Here is a 23,904-nt window from a genome sequence, read left to right on the forward strand (position 1 = left end):
GGAAGCCAGTAAATTGCAACCAGAAACAGCACCGGGGAGAGCAGGAAAGCGAGGGATGGAGGAACGGAGGCGGGGAGAGAAGGGACTCACCAGGGCAGTAAAGTAAGTACGCAGGGAGGGTAATGAGGTCACAGAGAAGAATGCGGTCAGTTCTACCTGGAACGTGCGGGAGAAGAGACAAGGCTCTACAGAAGGGGTGTAAGAAACTGTGCAGGTGTGCTACTTTTTCATCTTTATGTCCCCAACAGTGGTGGTGAAACTCCTACATTTACTGTATAAACCAGGCACTAGGCTGAGCTCTTCATACATATTACTCGTTTTCAAAACATGCCTATGAAGTAGATCCAAGAGACCGAAGCACGGAGGTTAAACCGGCTCTCCTAAGCTCCCACAGACAGCGAGTGGCAGAGCCACGATTCAATCTTAGGCAGGACCACAAAACCTGAGCCACTAAGCACTCTGCCAAGTAGTGTTCAAATGTCCGCGTTCCTGAGCAGGGGTACAGGAGCCGCGTGTTGGGAGATGAGGGGCCACCAAACACTTCTCCGGAGGCTCGACAGCACTGATCTTCCCCGTTCCTGGAAGTCAGCGATGGTGGCCACAAGACATACTTGGGCTGATGAAATTTAAGTAAAGCTGATGTGTGTCACTTCTGAGCAACTCACCACCCCTCTCTCTGCCAGGATTACCGGCAAAGGTCCAGATGGTGGCTGCTTCATCAGCCTGGTCAATAGCTCGGCAGAGGAGTGCTCCCCACCGAACCTACGTGAGCAAGAAGAAACCAACCTTATGTCACGCTCCTGAGAATCCGGGTTGTTTGTTACGGTGCCAGAGCCCAGCGCATCCCAACTAGCACAGAGGTGCTGCGAGAAGAGAGACCCGAGGAGAGGGGATTCTATGGACTCGTGTAGTTCGCCCAAAGAGAGAGACGGTCACTTACTTTTTCTTCGGTAGTCTGCCACAGTCCAGCAGCAGTGCCCATATCTGATGAGTCCCTGCCATGGCTATCCACAGAATATCATTTCTTTGGACTTCCGAACCTTTATAAAAATAAAAAGGAATTAATATCTCATTAATACAAATACTCTACGTCTTTCAGAAATTTAAAGACAGCAGTAAGTTTATAAATCATCTGAAGAAGAAAAAAGTATTTACAGTTTTAAGTTGCTTTTGAAATTTTTCCATTTTCCTTGTGAAAGATTTCTTTAGATTTATGAACTTACCTGTAAATTCACAGAAATCCAAAGTATTCTTAAATAGCAGGAAGTCCCTCTGCATCTCTGGGCACAATGTTTTTAAATATCTGATTTCTCATTTGGTAAAATAGGTTGACATACATTCTCCAAAGAAACTCTGCCAGTCAAACACCTAGCACTAACCACTGAAATCATATGCTTTAATAACAGGTTCTTTGAATAATTTCTCATGAAAAAAACCCTATCTTTTAATAGTGTAAGAAATGGGTATTTCCACTGGGGGTGCCCAGCTGGCTCAGTCAGTAGAACATGCGACTCTTGGTCTCAAGGTCATGAGTTCGAGCCCCACATTGGGCATGGAGCCTACTTAAAAGTAAAATAAAGGGGTGCCTGGGTAGCTCAGTTGGTTAAGCATCTGCCTTCGGTTCAGGTCCTGATCCTCAGGTCCTGGGATCCAGTCCCACACTGGGTTCCCTGCTCAGTGGAACTTCTCCTCTGCCTGCTGCTCCCCTTGCTTGTGTGTTTAGTCTGTCTCTGACAAATAAATAAAATCTTTAAAAATATATATATATATTTAAAATATATTTCCACCACAGGATTGGCTAGACTTTGAAACACATCACAGTTCCTATTTGAAAATCCATTATTTAATTGGCTTTGAGGCTTTTTCCAAAAACTATAGTTGACTTGCAAAAAAGCTAAAACTATATTACAATATAGACTATACAATATATTATAATTGTTTATGCAAACTTGTAAGTAATTTTCTACTTTCTTAGACTGTTACAACTTACTACAATGTGACAAGGCTCTATTTTTCAAATTAATGCTACTGTTAAAATATTTAATTTAGGAGTGCCTGGCTGGCTCAGTCAGTGGAGCATGTGACTCTTGATCTTAGTCGTGAGTTGGGGGGTGTGGGGCCTAAAAAATGTATCTATTTTAAACTGTATCCTGAGGTGACTTTTACATGTAGTAGAGATTTGTAAAAATAATTTGGTCAGATATTCCTTTTGCTAAAAGAAAGATATTGGTAAGGCAATTTTATTTGTTATTTTAACTTCAAGTAGTGTGTGTCCAGAAGGAACCTGTTTTCCTTCACTTGTATTACCTTCAAGTGTCTTTCAATTTAACGACAACAAAAATAGTATTGATGATTCTCGGTAAATTGTGGTGGCTATGTGCCAAGAACTTCATAGATATTATCACTTACATTTTCTCAAATGCCCCAAGGGAAAGGTAGTGTTATTAGGCCCTTTTTACAGATGAAGGAACTGAGACCTTAGAGAGGTGAGGGAACTTGCCAGCAACCCAGCGCCAGTAAATGAACAGGAATCTGACACCAGGCAGACCAACAGAAAAATGTGAATCACATGCTGCCTCTTTTTCTGTGTTCTTAATTGCTATCCTATGAAATCTTAAGGAAAGTATTTCAATTTAATTTTTCATAGTCAAATATTTTTATGAACAAAAATTATATTAAAAGTGACAAGGGCATCCATTTATTCTGGGGACTCAGTCTCTGCTTAATCACCTTCAGAGTAGATCAAAAGCTTTTCCTAAGTATTTTATTTTGCTCCTGCCATGTGAGGACAAGGTACAAAGGTGACCATCCATAAGCCAGAAGAGAGCTCTCACCAGAAACCAATCATGCTGGCATCCTGACCTTGGACTTCTAGCCTTCAAAACTGTGAGAAAATAAATTTCTGTTGTTTAAGCCACCCCAACTGTGATATTCTGTTATGGCAGCCTGAGGTGACTAAGACATTCCCCCGAGAACAGAAATGAGTCAAGGATATCTGCTAATCAACATTTTTATTTAGCATCATTTGAGGCCCCAATTTGTGCAACAAGAAGCAAAAAGTATAAAGATTAGAAATAAAGCTGCAATTATCAGAAGATGACTTGCTTTGAAAGCCTCTACCTTGCCAAAGGAGAGCTGTGTTGGTATATAGCTGAGGGAAAGACCAAACCAGTTCTCCAAACAGACCAGCCTAGTTCAACCAGGGTCTATTATATGAAGGCCAAACTTCATAGTAGTAAAGTGTAAACAGTTTGCTTGGTTTTGCTCTCTGTGTACTTACTTCCTTTAGAAGCCTGACGAATGAGAAAAAGTAGAGAAGCAAAGACTATGTCAGATCATGATTTCAGTGTCTTGGGATTTCCCATGACAACTGACGGTGACGACGAGGAGCACAGTGGGCAGGAGGGAGGATGGTGACCATCCAGAACATCTCCTATATTTAAGGCGCTGAGCTAAGGAATAAGGACCTTATGGGGATTACTTCCTTTAATGACTTTAGTAGGTCTTATTCTTATCATCTCCATTTTACAAAGCAGCTGAAACTGAAAAGGGCTAAATAAATTATTGAAATTCGCATAGCTAAACCTGTTATAATAATCTATTAGTGAGTCTGACTCCAGATTATTCGTGTTCTGATCAGAATGCAGGAAATACAGAAGTGAGCCTGGGCTCTTCGGGCCCAGTCCTTGCTTGGCCCATTGACTTCTCCCTCCCTCCTGCCTCTGCCTCATGGACTTAGCTCAGGCTTGAAGTACACAAAAGCATTTTCTGTGTGATCGGAAGCAGAGATCTGACTAAATGTAATCATGCCTGTCTATTCTAGGATGTGTGCCTAGGTTCACTCCTGTCCTTCCCTCCCAATAGCCTGTGGCATAAGCCTATGGCCGAATCATCTCTTACCAGGATTTTTTCCCAATCCCTTGCCTTTCCATTTTTGGTTTGTTTCAGCTTATCGGCAGCTCTCTGTGACTCACAAGATGAAACTCTATATTATAGCAAATACTTCTGCAGTACTTTCTATGGGGCCAGGCTCTATTCTAAGTGCTTCGTGTATATCAGCCCTCATAATTCTTATAATAAGCTTCTGAGCTAGATACTATTAATATCTTTAATTTTGATGAGGAAATTGGGGGCTTAAAGAGAATAGGTAACTTGTCCAAAATCACATAACTACTAAGATGTAAAACTAATTAAAACCCAAGTGGTCTGGCTCCAGTCCATGCAATACTGCCTCTGAGGAAGCTTTTACCCAGCCCCATCATTCCCCCGAAGGCTGAAGGATTTGTTCTTGCAGATAAAATGATGAGTTGAAAGAAAGAAAGGAAGGAAGGAAGGAAGAAAGAGGTCTGGCATTTATAAGGCTTATCAAACCAACCAGAATCATATTAATAATGTATATTGTTCACCCTGGAGTCTGAAATGTGAAGCACACAGTTGTACTACCACATATGGGTATTAGTTTTGTTCCTTCTAACAAGAATGTGACAATCATAAACATCTCAATTTTAAATTAAGAGTACACTTAGTATTATTGATTTTCAACAGTTACTTAAAAATAAGAGAGACAATGCCAAAAGCTGAGAAAGGTTTAGCAAGTATTTCAAAAGACAAAATCTTTCATTAGTAAGGATTAGTGAAATAATTTTTGAAGGCAGGAATAAAACCAGCAAATGAAATATGAAAATAAAAGCAAATTACCTACCAATGAGCTTTTAAAAATTCAGTGTTATATTAAGCAGCTATGATCAAAAATAGATCCCAATCATTAGAACCCTCTAAATAGCAACTGGGAAATTGTCCATTTGTGTAGTTTTTTTTTCTACACAGTCTCTAAACCTCCTAGGAAGCAAAACCTCAGGCCATTAGGAGAAAGAAGTAAAGCCTAACACCCCCATCGCACAGGAAAACACAAATCGTAGCTGTAGAAGGGTAGGAAAACAAAAACCAAAAAAAAAAAAACCAAAAAAACCAACCTTTCTACCTCTCTCTGGGGGAGGGGCAGAGAACTACCTTTGGCCAAAGACCCCATACTGATACCAATACAGGTTTTCCACTGCTAAGGGAGCAGCAGAAAATTCCTGCTGCCAGATAGAAAGCACAGGAACAATAAGGAGGCACAGGCACACAGAGTCTCCCGGAGACTGAGGCTGACCAGAAGAACAGAACACCTCGTTAGCCCCACTGCAGCCTCGTACAGAATACCAAATAGCAGCTATCTGCCTCGTGAGGAGCTGCGAGAGCGCAGAGAGATGACCACCCTGGGGCTTGGCTGTGCAGGATGACTGAACACTGCCAGGTTCTCACACTGAGAAAAATCCTCCGGCACGTAGGCCCCTGTGCTAAGGTAACAGCAGTCCAGTGCCAGTGCGATGTGAAAGCTGTGATAAACTGACAGTAAGCACAGCAATAAAACCCCAATTCAGCCTAGGTTCTGCTTAATTGACTCAACCTCCCTTATAATGGCATAAATACACTGATCTCATCAGCCTCTACAGTTCTATTCAAAATTACTGGAATATAACAAAATGAGAAGACAAACATGAAAGAAAAGAAGAACAAAATAAAACAACCCCAAAACCAAAACCAAAACCCCATTTTCAAGAGAAAAAGCAATCAACAGAAACAGACTCAGAGATGACCTGAAATTTACAACTACACAACATGGACTTTGTATGTTAAAGAATCTAGAGAAAAAAAGTGATCAACACACCTATACAGATGAAGAATTTAAACAGGTAGATGAAATCTATAAGAAATAGTAAAATGGAAATGCAATACCAAAAAGAATCAGTGATAAAATTTCCTTCAACAAACTCATCAGTTGATTAAACATAGCTGAGGAAACAATGACCCTAAAGATAAATCAATACAAATGATATGAACTGAAACACAAAAGGGAGAAAAAGGGATGAAATAAAAAGAAAACATGGTATGTAAGAGCTGCTTACATACAAGTAACTGAAATCCCAGAAAGAAGAGAAAGAAAGGAGCAGAAGAGCTGAAGGACATAAATAATGAAGGACACAAAACTACAGACTCAAGAATTCTAAGCAGGATAACTCCCGGACATATCAGTCAAACCAAAGAGAAAATCTTGATGGCAGTCATGGAACTAGGAAAATAATTAGACCTCTTGTTTAAAACTATGTAAGTTTTAAGGCAATAGAACAACATCTCCAAAGTGTATGTGTGAATAATATATACACACACATATTAAATATATTATTTTATACTAATTATTAATATATATTAAATATATGTTTTATATAATACATTAATTATATATCATATATATTTAAAAGTCAATACAGACTTGCATATGGAGTAAAAAATACCTTTCAAAAACGAAGGTAAATACTTTTTCAGACATCCCACATCCAACCACCCTACTTAAAAAAGGAAGGCCAAGAGAAATTAATGTCAGTAGACATGTGCCTCAAGAAATGTTACAGAAGTTCTCCAGGCTAAAGTGGTATTATTCCAGGACACTCGAGACTCTAAAAAAACAGTCTGGCAATTTCTTATAAAACTACACATACACTTACCATATGACCCAGCAGTTCAATTCCTAAGCATCTACTCAAGAAAATAAATATGTTTATGTCCACATAAAAACCTGTACACAAATGTTTATAGAGGTTTTAGTCACTGCCATAAACTAGAGATATTAAAAATGTCTATCAACCAGTGAATTAATAAACAAAGTGTATTATAGCCATATAATGGAATACTACTCAAAAAAAAAAAAAAAAAAAAAAAAAAAAACTGCTGATATAAGCAGCAACAGGGATGAATGTCAAAAGCTAAATGGGGGGGCGTCTGGGTGACTCACTGGGTTAAAGCCTCTGCCTTCGGCTCAGGTCATGATCCCAGGGTCCTGGGATTGAGCCCCACGTTGGGCTCTCTGCTCAGTGGGGAACCTGCTTCCTTCCTCTCTCTCTGCCTGCCTCTCTGCCTACTTGTGATCTCTGTCTGTCAAATAAATAAATAAAATCTTAAAAAAAATGCTAAATGGAAGCAGACAGACATAAAGACTATAATGAGCAACAAGAAATAGATGATTGTTGCCAGTAGCTGCAGTGAGTGGTAGAAGGGGTGGGAGGGAGACTGAACAAAGGGTCATGAGAACTTTTGGGGGTGATGGAAATATTCCGTATCTTAATTGTAGTAACGGCTAGAAGACTGTAGAGGTTTATCAAAATACACAGAACTTATACATAATAAGGGTGAATTTCACTTTCTATAAATTATACCTCATCAAAAAATTTTATTTAAAAAAATTTTATTTAAAAAATCTTATAAATACAAAGTCAATGTGATAAGATAATAAAAGAATCTTCTCTCAAGTTTTAAATATGAAACCATTTTAACAAAATAAAAACACATTAGTCACGCTGTATAAAGTTTATTCCTCAAAAAAATCTCATCTACTTTAGAGGGTGTTTTTTATATTTTATAGCTTATTAATGGAAATCAAAGAAGCATATTATCTAAGCACATAAGTACCAACACTAGATTTTTAGACTAGCATACTAAACAGCTGGATTTCAATCATTTAAAGTTGTAGAAGAACAGCTAAATTATAAAATGCTGATTAAAGGGCCAGGGAAGGTTAATGGGATTCGGGCACATTGTCCTTTCCATAAATTATTCTAAATCAGGTAACGTCTAAAGTACTTTGAGACTAGCAGGGGTTTTGACCTTTATGATAAAAAAGCTCTTAGAAAAACCGTGAAGATTCTGAAAACCTATAAATTTATTGTAGCTAGTAATTATTTTTAGTGCATTATGAAGCTCTGACCATTATTCACAGTGATAAAAAAATGAACAAAGATGAAACAATCTCTTTTGTAAAAATTATTTTGTGTTATTTTTATGCTTTTATTACTGTGATGGCATGACTGGGCTAAATATTTAGCCCATTAGTCACCATTTAAAATACATACATGCACCTTCACAATACATGTATATTTAAATAATCAGAGGTACTTAAGTACCTTTCTCTAAGCTCCTGAAGTATGTTGTTTCTTAAATGGGCCTCTTGATAAGATACACATTCAGTTGTGTATTCATCCACATTATTTTTCATTCTTTACCTAATCTATTGTTTTTAAAGTTCAATTTTTAATTAAACATACATACAGGGGCGCCTGGGTGGTTCTGGGTTAAGGCCTCTGCTTTCGGCTCAGGTCATGATCACAGGGTCCTGGGATCGAGCCCCACATCAGACTCTGCATCGGGCTCTCTGCTCGGTGGGGAACCTGCTTCCTCCTCTCTCTTTGCCTGCCTCTCTGCCTACTTGTGATCTCTCACTGTCAAATAAATAAATAAAACCTTAAAAAATTAAAAAAAAACCATACAAATGGATGCCTTATATATAAAGTTTATTAACTAAAAATCTATGCACACAACCAAGCTGAAGAAGAATATTATTTGAAAACCTCATGCATCCTTCCATGATCATATCCCCTCTTTTTCCCACAAGGAACCACTAGTCTAAAAATTTCTGTTTTTCATATTTTTTCTTTTTTAATTTTACTATGTCTGGATGGATCTCTCAACGAACAGTTGACCACTGAAAACAGATCTGAACTACATGGGTCCACTTATGCACAGATTTTTTTCAATCAATACAGTATAGTACTGTAATTGTATTTTCTCTTATGATTTTTTTTTAAAGATTTTATTTATTTATTTGACAGATAGAGATCACAAGTAGGCAGAGAGGCAGGCAGAGAGAGGAGGAAGCAGGCTCCCTGCCGAGCAGAGAGCCCAAAGCGGGGCTCGATCCCAGAACCCTGAGATCATGACCTGAGCCGAAGGCAGAGGCTTTAACCCACCGAGCCACCCAGGTGCCCCTCTCTTATGATTTTCTTAACATTTTCTTTTGTCTAGGTTACTTTTTTGTAAGAATACAGTATATAGGGACGCCTGAGTGACTCAGTTGGTGAAGTGTCTGCCTTTGGCTCAGGTCATGATCCCAGGATGCTGGGATCTAGTCCTGTATTAGGCTCCCTGCTCAGTAGGGAGCCTGCTTCTCCCTCTCCCTCTCCCGCTCCCTCTGCTGCTTTCCCTGCTTGCATGCTCTAACAAACAAATGAACAAAATCTTAAAAAAAAAACACACAGCATTAAATACATACAATATACAAACTACGCGTCAATCAACTGTTAATGCTGTCAGTAAGGCTATTAATAGTTAAGTAATAGTTAAGTATAAATAGTTAAGTTTGGGGAGAGTCAAAGTTACATGCAGATTTTTCCCCGCGGGGAGGTCAGTGTCCCTAACCCCTGCATATTCAAAGGTCAACTGTATAGTCTTGCTTCGTAGTCAACTTTCTGTAAGAGAAATCATATTTAGGTCTCTTCTGTACCTTGATGTCTTACTCAGATGCCTGAGACTTGTCTGCAAATGCTAGCTGGAGCTGGGGGCCATTGTCTGCACTGCAAGACAGCCTCACGGAGGAAGATACCACAACCCTGAATCTAGTTTCCATGTTTTCCTCCTGATTAATTCCATCCTCTCTCAAACTCACAACTATACCAGAATTTCACACATATTCTCTTAAAGTGTTAAAAACCCCAAGTGTTTAGAAGAACAATTTTTCTAAGCTAGTCCCCTTCAAGTTGCGTTTAATTCCACATCTGTTTAAACTAGTTGTACGATTACATAATTTATTTATACAGCAACCAATTCACTAAGAATGCAAATGGAAAGCTCTTTTTATGAAAACAAAATTGAATACTTCGGAAAGACTTAATAAAAGCAAGTAGCCAAGTCAAATTGTTAAACTAAGTGTGGAAAGACAATTGAAAGAGTTAAGTTAAAAACACCGCAGCCCTCGGACTTCCTTCCAAGTGTTTCAAAATTCTCATCACACTTTAAGGAAACCCTAACAGTTGATACGGAGTGGTACAAGACTTGTCAGAGCCTACATGACGGCTTTGGTCCTACCTCGAAAGACTGCCTTAAAAATGTACATATGTGGGGCGCCTGGGTGGCTCAGTGGGTTAAAGCCTCTGCCTTTGGCTCAGGTCATGATCTCAGGGTCCTGGGATCGAGCCCCACATCAGACTCTCTGCTTGGCAGGGAGCCTGCTTCCTCCTCTCTCTCTGCCTGCCTCTCTGCCTACTTGTGATCTCTGTCAAATAAATAAATAAAATATTTTTAAAAAATGTTCATTTGTAATTCTTAGAAGAAAGTATTTTTACTTTTATGATTCTCAGATTTAAAAATTTTTTTCCCAATATGGACCAATTATAGTCAATCACATCAGTAATGGATTCTACTTCATTTACTTCTTTTATTTCCACAAAGGATTCAGGTAGTGTACAAAGAAATACCAATAAATTTAAAATAAAAAATTGAAGCAGTAAGTAAATAGGGTAGAAAAGAGATGTAGCTGTACTGATAGCAAAAAATGAATGCCAGGGTTCCTGGGTGGCTCAGTGGGTTAAGCCTCTGCCTTCGCTCAGGTCATGATCTCAGCTTCCTGGGATCGAGCCCTGCATCAGGCTCTCTGCTCAGTGGAGAGCCTGCTTCTCCCCGCCATCCCGCTACCTGCCTCTCTGCCTACTTGTAATCTCCGTCAAATAAACAAATAAAATCTTAAAAATAAAAAAAGAATGCCATGTTTCCATTATACTTTACTAAAGATAACTTCTCTGTTTTCTAGCAATCAGTACAACAAAGCAAATAAAATCAGTTATGATATTCAAATTATCAAGAGCTTAAATCAAACTTAATACTTAGGAAAAAAGTATTATCTATAATATAGAGATCAGAAAAAAATTTCTCTAGTAGAGAAATTTATTTATAAGGTAATGATTTAACTACCAACAAATCCCTATAGTAAAAATCATAACGTGTCCCAAAGGACTCTATTTTGATGAAATACGTACTATCAGATACATATACACACATACAGATATATATGTGTCGATACATTTTTTAATGAATGACACAATGCCAAAATACTATTTAGTAAAAACTGTAAGAACCAATACCACTTTCCCCATACTCTGACAATATACATTAATCCAGGACTCGATTTTAGAGTATTTGAGAGCAGTGGCTCTGAAAATGCTTTCGGGTAATGTACAACTTTGAAATTCCGATGAAAAACTGACCAATTCCCCCAAATCTTTCTTTTTAAGACTTTATTTATTTATTTGACACTGAGAGAAGGAACACAATCAGGCGGAGTGGGAGAGGGAGAAGCAGGCTTGCCACGGAGCAGGGAACCTGATGAGGGGCTCGATCCCAGGACCCTGGGATCATGACCTGAGTCGAAGGCAGACGCTTCACTGACTGAGCCACCCAGGTGCACTCTGCCCCCTGCAAATCTTATACAGAATTTCTGAGAAGTTTAAGTACCTCAAAAAAGCCTAACCAGAAATGCTTGGGGTATACGACTGAAGGTTAAAAACTCTTCTACTAGAGCAGTCATTGTGATTACAGGTCCTTCAAGTAGTGCTTGAAAACCATTTTCTCTTAATATTTTGAAAGGTGTTAAGCTTGAGTGCATTCAAGATTATGTACCTGGAGTGAAGCTATTCTAAGTCATAAGTGAAATGTTAAGCTAAGGCAGGACTCACTTCCCTTATCGAGAAGTTGAGCTTAATAAAGACGGCAGTCTCAGCACGTTACTCCAGTTGGAAGCTGGGAGGGTACTTGTCTCTACAGCCAAGATTTCCCTTAGAAAACAATTTGGGTGCATTCTCAATAGGAAATAAACAACCAGAGATTCCATGCTATGAAGTATGAAAATCTTTTAGCCTAGAAAAAATCCTTAAAGAAATCCAACTAAATAAAGTATCCAGTAAAGTATATCCTGTTTTTAAGCAATGCAAATTGATTTATGTGGCAGACGGAATTAACTAGTTTTAATTCTTCACTCCTCGGTTGTAGTACTGTACATCCATACCCTTACCATGTCCTCACTGCAGGCAAAGTGCATATCCCTGCTCCATGACTTTGAGCTTACTTGTGTGATATGCTTAGTAACAGTAAATAAGCAGATACGACATGAGCAAAGGCTTAAAATGTGTTTCACTGAGGTTTACTCTCCTGTGCTCCTGTCTTTTGGCAAAAGAATGTGCTTCAGACAGCGGCTGGTTCAGGAGGTTGAGAAACAAACGGGGCAGATCTAGACCCAAGAAACAGTCTGGAACTTAGTCCAGGCTTAGACTTCATCAGCTGAACCCCAATCCTGTGTGTGTGTGTGTGTGTGTGTGTGTGTGTGTGTGTGTATGAGTAAAAGATAAAGCTTGAGGTTTGTATGAGTTTTGGGATGATTTCTTATGAAGTGTTATTGTAGCAATTACTAACAAATACAGTAAAAACAAGTTTTAAGTTGCAAAACATAAATATCTTTAACTGAAATGTTATACGCACTATTCGCTTCAAATCCCTCGGGGCTTACATGCTAACCAGAGAAAAATTTTCTTTTTCCCATGAGGGAGGGTGACAGCATATACCGAAGTAACCATTCTCATCCACTTTGACTATTTTACTGAGAGACAGGTTTCAAACTATTTTTCTGTCTATAAGGTTTATGTTCAAATAGCTCAGTGAATCAAAGGCAAGGAGGCAGGGCTGATAGACAAGTCCTGGTGGGGATAAGAATTTTTAACCCTCAAATATTTAGAATTGAGGGAGCACGGTGACAAAAAGAAGACTGAACTATATCTGCTTTTACTGCTGTTTTAAAATTCTCTGCATACATCCCCTTATTGATTGTGCCTTGGGACACTGCTCCCCTCCCTTTCCAACCCCTTCTCCCTGTGAGCCACTAAAACAAAATTCCAAAAAAAAAAGTCGCAAAGTAACTTATGCAAATACCCAAGTTGATATCATAAGTGCAGTAGTACCAGAAGTTCATTCAATTATTTTATGAATATTAAAAGCTTTATAAAGTTAATCACAATGGAAAAAATTAAGGTCTTTGAATTATAACCGGATTAACATCACAATAGGAAATTATCTCAAATGTAAAGCCACTAAACTAAACTAGTGCTTATTCACTCTATAAATATAATTCAGATCATACAAACCATTTAGTCCCAAATTCTATTTTCAATGTATTCTACTAACTTTCTTTATTCATTACTCTGGTTTTACATAATAGGTTACTATCTCAGAATCACTGAGGGCCAATGAAAAATAAGAGTACTAATGTTCCAAGATTATTTTTAGTCAATTAATACAAGTAATAAAGTTATAAAGATAATGTAAATTTCATCCATTATCGATATCTACATAATTTAGTAAAGTTTTCTTTAATTACCTAAATGGAGCTATTAATATTTCAATGCAAATTTTAATAATCTAAAAAAAAAACCCAGCTATCATTTCTTGATTTCATACTAGAGTAAATAAAAAGGACATTCTTAAATAGCACAGTTCATGAATAATCACTTTAGGTTATGAAACTACAATCTTTCCAATGTAAAACTATTCAGAACTGTATTAATTGGAAACTGCAGCTAAGACAAAATTTAACATTAGAGTAATATATAGTCTATCTTGTGTATAAAATATAATATACAATGTTATATGTAACAATGTATACTGTAAGTTATATTTATTACTGCTAGCTTTATTTTTACACAATAAATCCCACCACAGGCAATGAAAGTATAAAACAAGCAGCAATTAGAATTAATCCAAATGAATGTCCCCAGAATATTTTAAAAATCTTAACATTTGTTGCAAAGTTTACTTATATTTAGTATTAAAAGTTTACATACCTGAAGTTCCAAAAACTACATCCCAAGGGGAACTAATGGGTTGTTCTTCTCCTTGAGCTCCGCCTTCTTTATCTGTACCTTGAATTCCAATGCCAGCTACAGTGCTCACCATCTCAGCTTCTAGATCAATCTATAAAAATTAACATGTTTTATGCAATGTATGTTACCTTTTTTTCCCCCCTTTGGTACATGAAGATTTCCAATAGAACATATAGAATGTTTTTGCAACACAAATACTCCTAAAAAATAAAAAGCTAAAAAAGGACTAATCAAGAATAGGGGGAGCTTGTTATTCAAATGCACAAAACACAGTCCTTTTCATTTCCCCAGCCACCCACTCCCTGCTTTCCTCATCATTGGACTCTACAAGGATTGGTGCTGATGTCATCTTAACTATAAAAGGTGTTGAAGAAAGTGAAATTTGAAATTTCAAAGCAAAATCTAGAAAGGTGCATGTTTCTTAAAAGTAAACATATGTATTTCAATTAAGCTTGACTAGTAACTGACAATTATAGATCTTAATATGTGCTAGGCACTGATCCAAGAATCATCCATCCATCCATCCTCACAATAACCTGTGACTGTGATTTTGATTAATATTGAGGAAACTGATGCACAGATCATAAAGGTAAGACAAAGATCTGGGATTTAAACCCAGTTAGTTCTAGCTCTATTAGATTACATTGCCTCCACTTTATAAACTGGAAAAATGAAGTCTACTGAAAAAAGGCACTTTGGTTTAATCTCCTAAAATCCTTCCACCTACATTTACCATGAAAATTATCAAACACAAAAGTTGAAAGAATTTTGCATCAAAGATCTATATACCTGCAACCTCCTATCAACATTTCATTTACTTGCTTTTCACATATCTTACTGAGCTACCCATTTACACTTTTAGATGCATTTCAAAGTACACCATAAACATCAGTACACTGGCCCTAAATATCTCAACAGGCTTATAATTAACAAGAATTGTATATTTTTTCAGTTCCCTTTTTTTTGGGAGCCGAGACTTACAATGAAATGCACATATCTTAAGTGTACCATTCAATGAATTATCACAAATGCATTGCAGCCTCAATTTACATAAAGATACTAAATGTTATCTTCACTCCAGTAAGTCCCTGCAAGCCTCCTTCCAATCTCTCCTACCCCCAAAGGCAACTAGTACTGTTTTTCCATCACAGGTCAGTCAGCTGTAGCTCTTCCAGGACTTGAGATAAACTGAATCAAACAGTATGGACTCTTGTGTATGAGGCTTCTTTCACTTACCAGGTTTTTGAGATTTATTCATATCCATGTAGTTTGTTCCTTTTTACTGCTGAGCAGTATTTCATGATAGGAATATACCACAGTTCATTTACTTATTTTCCTACTGATGGATACCTGGACTAGTTCCAGTTTGGGGCCTTCAAATAGAGTTGCTCTCGATATTCTTGTGTTAAGTCTTTTGGTGAAGGTATCTTTTAACTTCTCTTTTGTACATACCCAGGACTGTCACTGCCATGTTACAGGATTAGTTTGATTAAAACAAAACAAAACTGCCTGAAGTTGGTCTATCATTTCTGTATTGCCTCCAATGTATACAAGTTCCAATTACTCCACATCCTTGCAAACCTATGGTGTAGTCAGTTGTTCTTTTTTTCTTTCTTTGTCAGTCTTTTTAATTTTAACCATTATAGTGTATGTATTTCATTATGGTTTCACTTTGCATTTCCTTTTTAACCCATGATGTTCATTACTTTATGGGTTTGTGGTCATTCTTACATCTTTTGAAAGAAGGTCTGTTCAAATCCTTGCCCATTTTTTATCTGTAGGAAACTCTGTATTTCATGGATCTTAGTCCCTTTGGATATGTTTTGTAAATTTTTGTGACTAATTTCTGATAGACTGTAGCTTGTCTTCATGGTCTTAATAGTAAATTTTAGTAAGTTTTAAATTCTGATAAATTCAAATTTATCTTTTTTATGACTGTTTGTGTTCTGTCTTTGAGAAACCTTGCCTATCTGCAAGTCACAAAGATTCTCATGTTTTCTTCTAAAAACTTCATAGCTTTAACATTTACATTTAGGTCTGTGATGCATACTGAATTGATGTTTGTAATATGATGTGTGAGATAGGGGTCATATGTCTTTTTCCCCCCCAAATGAGTATCTAGTTGTTCAAGCACAATAGGTAGAAATGACTTTCCTTTCTCCCTTATTACTTTGATGCTATCCTTATAAAAGTATCACACTGTCTTGACTTAGTATATTACACTGTCTTTAAATCACATGGTGTATCTTTTAACTTTATTTTTCCAAGACTGTTATAGATACAATAAATCCTTTGTTTTCAAACCTCCATGTAAAAATATTGGAATCCACTTGTCATTCTCTTTAAAACAAAACAAAACAAACAGCTTGATGGAATTTTTATTTGAGATTGCATTAAATCTACAGGTCAATTTGGAGAGACTAGATATCTTAATCTTGAGCCTTCCAATCCAATCACTGGATTAATTTTTCTCAGCAATGTTAAATTTATTTTGTGTTTTATTACTATAAAATTTTAAAATTCATGTATTTTGTTAACTTATTCCCTGTATTTTCTATTACTGTAAATAAAATTATAAAATTCTAAACATTACTAGTATATAAAAATACTGTTGTTCTTTTTATACTGATCAGCAACCTTCCTAAATTGACTTATTCAAGCAGTTTTTCTCATAGATTTCCTAGAATTTTCTACATAGCTGATATGCAATTACCAAATAAAGACAGTTCTTTTCAGCCTGTATGCCTTTTCTTTTTCTTGCCTTATTACAATGGCTAGTACTTCCAGTATAATTTTTAACAGATGTGGTGAGAATGGGGATCCTTGCCTTGTTACCAATCTTGGAGGAAAGGCATTCAATAATTTGCATTAAGCATAGCTCTAAGATTCTTATAGATGCCCTTTATCATACTGAAGATGTTCATTTCATGTTTACTAATTTTATCATAAACAGAAAAACATTTAAAAACATTTAATAGCTAATCTAGCAAAGCAATCATATGGTTATTATCTTTTATTCTGTTACTATGGTGAATTACATTGAATTAGTTAAGCAGTATCCTCCTGCATTATTTTTAGTGGCCATTCTTTAATCTCCTGAAAATGTAAAGAATATTCATCAATGTAACCTTATTTATATTTTTACTGAACCTAATCTGCAAAAATACAATAGGCATCTAGAGCTGGGTCCTTGAAATACATCTTGACTTAAGAAATGTATTTAAGACTTGGGGCACCTGAGTGGCTCAGTAGGTTAAGCGTCTGCCTTCAGCTCAGGTCATAATCCTGAGAGTCCTGGGATCAAGCCCACATTGAGCTCCCTGCTCAGCAGGGAGTTTGCCTCTCCCTCTGCATGCTGCTCCTTGTGCTTGTGCTCTCTCTCTCTCTCTCATTCTATCTCAAATAAATAAATACAATTTTTAAAAAAGAGAGAGATGTATCAAAGACTTGTTATAATAATTCCTCTTGCAAAAGCCACAGGTCCAGGTGATGTTAAGAGGAGTTTTAATGAATATTCAAAAACTATTAATTCTAATGTTAGACAAATTACTAAAAGAAAAAAAAAGCAAAAAAAGCAAAATTAATTATTTGATGAAGCTGGTGTGACCTTGATTCCAAAATCAGGTGAGAAAAGTATAAGAAAATATACAGCCATTTAATTTATGAACATGAATTTTTAAAATATTTAATTTGGGATAATCAAATCCAACTTGACTTTTTTAAAAAAAACATCATGATTAGGTAAGATTTATCACAAGAATAAAAAGGTGGACTGAACATCAAAAATCTATTAACTCATTACATCAAGACACCGAGGGCAAAAAATTATTTCAATAAATGTAGAAAATGCATTTCACAAAATTATAAAATAATTCTTAAAACCAGGAATAGAAAGTTTAGCCTCATGAATAATTTTATTTCCCAAAGTTATAAAAAATATTAAAATTCTGGAGAAAATTTACCCCCTTTAAGATTATGAGCATGACAAGACATATACTATTACTGCCAATGTTTAAAGGCATTTGAGATTTTTGCCAACAATAAGATGTACAAAAATAAGAAGAGAAAAGATAAAACTCCCATTTGTTTTTCCAGACAATATAATTATTTACATGAGAAACAAACAGGACTTTACAGGAATGGACAGGCTAATCCTAAAATTCACATGGAATTGAAAGGGACTCAGAACAGTTACAACGGTGCTGAAAAAGAAGAAAATGGGAGGACTCCTACTTCCTGATTTAAAAACTTATTAAAAGTTACTGTGTGGGTGGCTCAGTGGGTTAAGCCGCTGCCTTCGGCTCAGGTCATGATCTCAGAGTCCTGGGATCAAACCCCGCATCCGGCTCTCTGCTCAGCAGGGAGCCTGCTTCCTCCTCTCTGCCTGCCTGCCTCTCTGCCTGCTTGTGATCTCTCTCTGTCAAATAAATAAATAAATAAAATCTTAAAAAAAAAAGTTACTGTGATACAGGCATAAGAACTGATACATATGTCACTGGAATAGACTCCAGAAATAAACCCATGCAGGTATGAGTAATTATTTTCTAAAGGTTGCCAAGACTACTCAATGGAGAAAAAAACATTTCACAAAATTATATGTTTTGTGGGGAAAATGGAGATAAAAGTCTCTTCAATACACGATTCTGGGATAACTGGATATCCACATTCAAAAGAATTAGGTTGGACCCCTATCTAACGTCATATAAAAAAAATAAATTAAAAATGGAGCAAATACTGAACTTAAGGGGCCATAACTATCAAATTCTCAGAGGAAAACACAGGAGTAAATCTTCATGATCTTGCATTTGGCAATGTAATCTTATATAAGACACCAAAAGCATAAGCAATGAAAGGAAACAATTGGGAATCATCAAAATTTAAAACTCTTAACATCAAAAGGTATGATTAAGAAAGTGAAAAAGACAACCCACCAAATGTGAGAAAGTGTCTGAAAAATCACATATCCTATAGGGATTTGTATCTAGAATATACAGAGAACTCTTACAACTCAATTAGAAGAAATGCAACCAAGTTAAAAAACAGGTAAAGGGGGCGCCTGGGTGGCTCAGTGGGTTAAAGCCTCTGCCTTCGGCTCGGGTCATGATCCCAGCGTCCTGGGATCGAGCCCCACATCGGGCTCTCTGCTCAGCGGGGAGCCTGCTTCCTCCTCTCTCTCTGCCTGCCTCTCTGCTTACTTGTGGTCTCTGTCTGTCAAATAAATAAATAAAATCTTAAAAAAAAAAAAAACAGGTAAAGAATCTGAACAGACACTTCCTCTAAAGAAGATATACAAGAGATCCATAAGGATGGGAACAGATGCTTGACATCTTTACTCATTAGGGAAATAATTAACAAAACCCCAGAGGCCAAATCATGCCTAGTAAGAGGGCTAGAACTTAAAAAATGGAAAATAATAAATAATGGTGAAGATTTGGAAAAAATGGAACCCACAAATATTGCAGGTAGAAATGTAAAATGGTACCAGCACTGTGGAAAAGTTCAGCAGTTTCTTAAGAAGTTAAACATAAAATATAAAACATATAATTCAATAATTCCTTTAATTAGGTATCTACCCAGGAGAAATGAAAATATGAGTTTACGGGGCGCCTGGGTGGCTCAGTGGGTTAAAGCCTCTGCCTTCGGCTCAGGTCATGATCCCAGGGTCCTGGGATTGAGCCCAACATCAGGCTCTCTGCTCAGCAGGGAGCCTGCTTCCCCCTTCTCTCTGCCTGTCTCTCTGCCTACTTGTGATCTCTGTCAAATAAATAAATAAATCTTAAAAAAAAAAAAAGAAAATATGTGTTTACATAAAACTTATACATGAATTCATAACAACCAAAAAATCGGAAACACACTAAATGTCTATCAACTGATGGAAAAAATATGGTACGCTATACAATGGAATGCTAGTCAGCAATACAAAGAATAAACTGCTGATAAGCTACATCACAGATGAACTTCAAAAACATTGCTCAGAATAAAAGATGACACAAAAGGCCATATATTATATGATTCTATTTCTATGATATGTTCAAAAGAGGCAAATTTATAGGCAGAAAGTAGATTAGGGCTGGGCCTAAAAACAGGGATTAACTGTAATTGGGCATGAGGGTTCTTATGGGGGACTGAAAATGTTCTAAAAACAACTTACAGTCATGGCTGTACAACTTATGTACATTTCCTAAAAATTCTCGGATTGTATACCTGAAATGAGTGCTATATAAAATACATCACAATAAAGTTGTTGGAAAAACACACGCAAACGTTATATCTTACAAGGTCATATACAAATAGAAAGATGTGAATTAAACATGCCAGAACGACTGGCTACAGGTCTGTTTATGTAGGAGGAACAGCAAGAGTGGGGCTAAAAAGGAATTTCTAAATTTCTAAGGAAATTATTCTAAACAAAAGTCAGGTCTGCATGGAACAGTGATATCTGTGAAATATGAATATATATGATCAATCTTCTGCAAATGCCGCCTTAAACAAAAGTAAACTACAGTCCGTATTTTTATATATTTAAAAAAAGAAGAAATAATAATTCCATCTCACTTTATTTTGCAGACATTAAACTAAGTCATATAATTTAAAAATAAGGTCATGTAGTCTAAATTTTTGTGATTATGCTACTTAAAATGTAGTTGAAATGCAGTGAATACTCTAAAACCCATTACATTCTAAAGCAAGAAAAAACTACAGAATTATAAAAAGTACACTCTGAATATTGTGGGCTAACTATCTATTTTAACACCTTGTTAGATATCTCAGACACCATTCTGAATTATAGAAGCATACATACAACCCTGAAAAGACAATGATAAAGAAACAGTGACCTTTAAGGATTGGTAACAACAGAAAGGCACTTTTTCCCAAAGCAGGAAATGGTGACATGTCATAAAATCATTAATCCTACAAAAAGGTCTGCCTAAAAAAGACTCCTCCGTCAAATAAATTTAGAAATACTGCACATATATCCCCCAACTAATGTATTCACAATATATTAACATATTAAAGTCTCTAAGAACAAAGTCTCTAAGACTTATAAAGAATAAATCTGCCTTAATTAACAAATCCACAAAATCCTTGCCTCAGATGTTTTCAAATTAAGAGGAATACACACTTCAGAAACTGAATAGGTTATTTACTCAAAAATTCATTCAACAAATATCTATTGAACACCTATAATGGGCCAGCCTCTGTCCTAGGTGCTTGAGATTTCACCAGTAAAAATAAATTTTGTGACCTCATGGAAATTTACCTTAAAGTGGTATACAAGCTCTATACATGTTTTTTCCTATTATATTACATGATAATATTGCCAAATGGCACAAATATCAATACAGAGAAAAAAATGAGAAAAACAAGGAAGTACCTGAAACCATGTGCTTCGGCAGGATGGGTTAGATGAACTTAATTATTTTCTAAATAGACAGCAACATAAAGGCCAATGCATTAGAGCCAAAATATTTATTAATATGAGATGTTTAAAATAACAAAATACTTCTACGGTGGGATACTATGCAGTCTCATCATTCACATGACTAGTATGGAAAACAAATTTGAAAGAACTGCAGAAGATTATTATGTACAGTATGATGTCATTTGTTTAAAAAAGGATTCTCTAGAGACAACCTTTTAAATATAAATTCATTTGTACAGGAGTAGAAAATTACTGAAAAGACAAATATTTTAACAATGATTAGTTATCTCTAGGGACCCAGAATAGATGGTACAAGCCTTTTTTACCTTTATGTATTAATTCATGTTTAGTACATAAGAATCATATATAACTTTTATAATGAGGTAAAACGAGGGGTGCCTGGGTGGCTCAGTCAGCTAAGCATCTGCCTTTGGCTCAAGTCATGACCTCTGTACCAGGAATCTGGTAGAGTCCCGCATCGGGCCCCCTGCTCAGCAGGGAGCTCTGTTTCTCCCTTTCCTTCTGCCTCCTTTCCCTGCTCGTGCTCTGTCACTGTTTGTCTGTCTGTCTCTTGCTCTCAAATAAATAAATAAAATCTTTTAAAAATAATTTTTAAAAATGAAGTAAAACAAATTTTAAGACTGACTGATAATTATTTCCAAGCAAAGCATTAGACCTGAAGGGAGGTGGGAATGGTATGATTTTTTTTTCTCGGTTTGAGAAAATTTGACTGAAAAAAGGACATAGCATCACTCTGTAAACAGTGGTTAGGAAAATACCGCAAAATGAGAAGTTTCGGGGTGATTAGGCACTTTGAAAAAAAGGATAAAAAAAAAAACTTGATTGGCAGGTTTGTCTTCTGTGACAACTACAGGCTGACACACAGAAAAACAAGCTACCTAAGAATAAAACAAAAGCAGTTACCTCTGGAATAAGGAGGATTTGAAGTGTTTCAAGTATCACCCTCTCATTCGAAATATTTAATGTAGCACATAAATGCCATTTTTTTTCTGAGTAGAAGATTAAAACTTTCCTTAAAATTGAAAATTACCTTTCTTATAAGGTGGTTTTCAGTATCTGCCACGTATATAATATTATTCCTTATGGCTACACCCTGTGGTGAATTAAAAGTTGACTCTGAAAATATTCCATCTTTTCTTCCAGGGTTGGGTCCTAAAAGACAAGATTGCCACAAGACAATTTTTTCCACTTAAAAAGTTATCTCAACACCGCCACCCCCCCCCAAATATTTTTCTTTCCTTTATTTTCTTTTTATTGTATCTATAGGGGAAGATGGATGTTAGCTGAACCTGTTGTGGTAATCATCTTACAACATATATAAATCAAACCAAAATAAATAAGTAAAATTTGTATTTAAAGCTGGGATTTTAATATAAATAGCATGATATTTTCACCTAAAAACTATATCTCAAGATAAAGTTTTGCTAATGACAGGGCTTACTGGATAATGGTTACTTTAGTAGCATACATCAGAAGAGAATGTATATTTTAAACTATTTTAATTATCTACTACCTGGACTAGAAAGAATTAAAAATAATTTTAATCTTTTCACATGTAGATGAATGATTTTTTAACAATTTTGGAAGATATACTCCTTTGGCAATACACAGAAAATTATGAACCTTTTCCTTAGAAAAATATATATGCCTGTAAGATGTCACAAACAATTTCAAGGAGTTCCTAGATCCTGGGGGCCATTCAAGCATTTCTTAATAGTCTATGTACCCCAGGTTAAGAAACCTGCATATTTACTATTTCACTTTGCCACAAAGTTCTGTAATATCCTATAAACACTTGGCAAGACAAAGAGTGGCTCTGGTCTAACGGCCACTTCTCAACTTCTCTAATACATGCAGAGTTTCAAGGGTGGAGAGTACACAACACAAAAACATGTAAGTGTTATCTCTGTGACCAGACAATAAGCCATACAAAGCCTGTAAGTCAGCACTTCCAAACTATGCTTTGCAGAACTCTGCTGTCCTAGATGTTAGTAAGAGAAGTAGTATAACGTAGTGGCCAGGAACATAAACTCAAGAGCCCACATGACTTAGTTTAAGCTCTACCTCTTCCTAGCTAATGATCTAAGCAATTTCTTTATATCTCGGTTTCTCTTCTGTAAAATGGAGTAATAATATACCTAACTTATAGCACTGTGCAGACTAAATTAATATAGGTAAAGTTCTTAGAATAATGCCAGGCATATATATGTTTGCTATTATTACTATTATTAATAATACTATTATTGTTGTTAATGGGAGTTTCCTGTGGGAAAAAGGGAGAGTATCACGGTCCCTTTAGATTGGAAAATACTGTATGGTATAACCTCTCTTGAATATTCATGAGGTACATAAGCAAAGTAGAAGACTGAGGAGTAGAAGGACACTAACACCAATAAATGTCTCTTAAACACCTAACCAATATTTCCTAATTGTATCTGACCACAGAATTTTTAAAAATTATTGTAGATAACTTTCAATTTATTGCAAGATACCATTATTCCTAAAAACAGGTTTGGGAAAGATAGCTTACTGCTGGTTTTTCTGTTTAACAAAGGAAAATATTTATTTATATCATTCTGAAAATTATACAATTAAAAACCTTTTAGCCATTTAAATGAACCTACCAAAACATAATTTTTAAGCAACAATTCTCATAACTGCCTGTCATCA

At 36.1% G+C, this 23,904-nt stretch overlaps 1 protein-coding gene across 1 annotated transcript in view; it reads right to left on the bottom strand.

The window, feature by feature from the left end:
• The window catches only part of NHLRC2 (NHL repeat containing 2), a 57,911-nt gene that overhangs the window by 12,626 nt on the left and 21,381 nt on the right, over positions 1-23,904 (bottom strand). Inside the window, exons 4-6 of the mRNA XM_004763823.3 lie at positions 22,265-22,386; positions 13,752-13,881; positions 941-1,040 (exon numbers count right to left, since the gene is read on the bottom strand). Of these exons, the coding sequence (XP_004763880.1) occupies positions 941-1,040; positions 13,752-13,881; positions 22,265-22,386 (352 nt within the window). The remainder of the gene's footprint in view (positions 1-940; positions 1,041-13,751; positions 13,882-22,264; positions 22,387-23,904) is intronic.

Source organism: Mustela putorius, unplaced genomic scaffold (assembly GCF_011764305.1).
Source record: "Mustela putorius furo isolate JIRA1106 unplaced genomic scaffold, ASM1176430v1.1 tig00003909_pilon_pilon_pilon, whole genome shotgun sequence".
Lineage (NCBI taxonomy): Eukaryota > Metazoa > Chordata > Mammalia > Carnivora > Mustelidae > Mustela > Mustela putorius.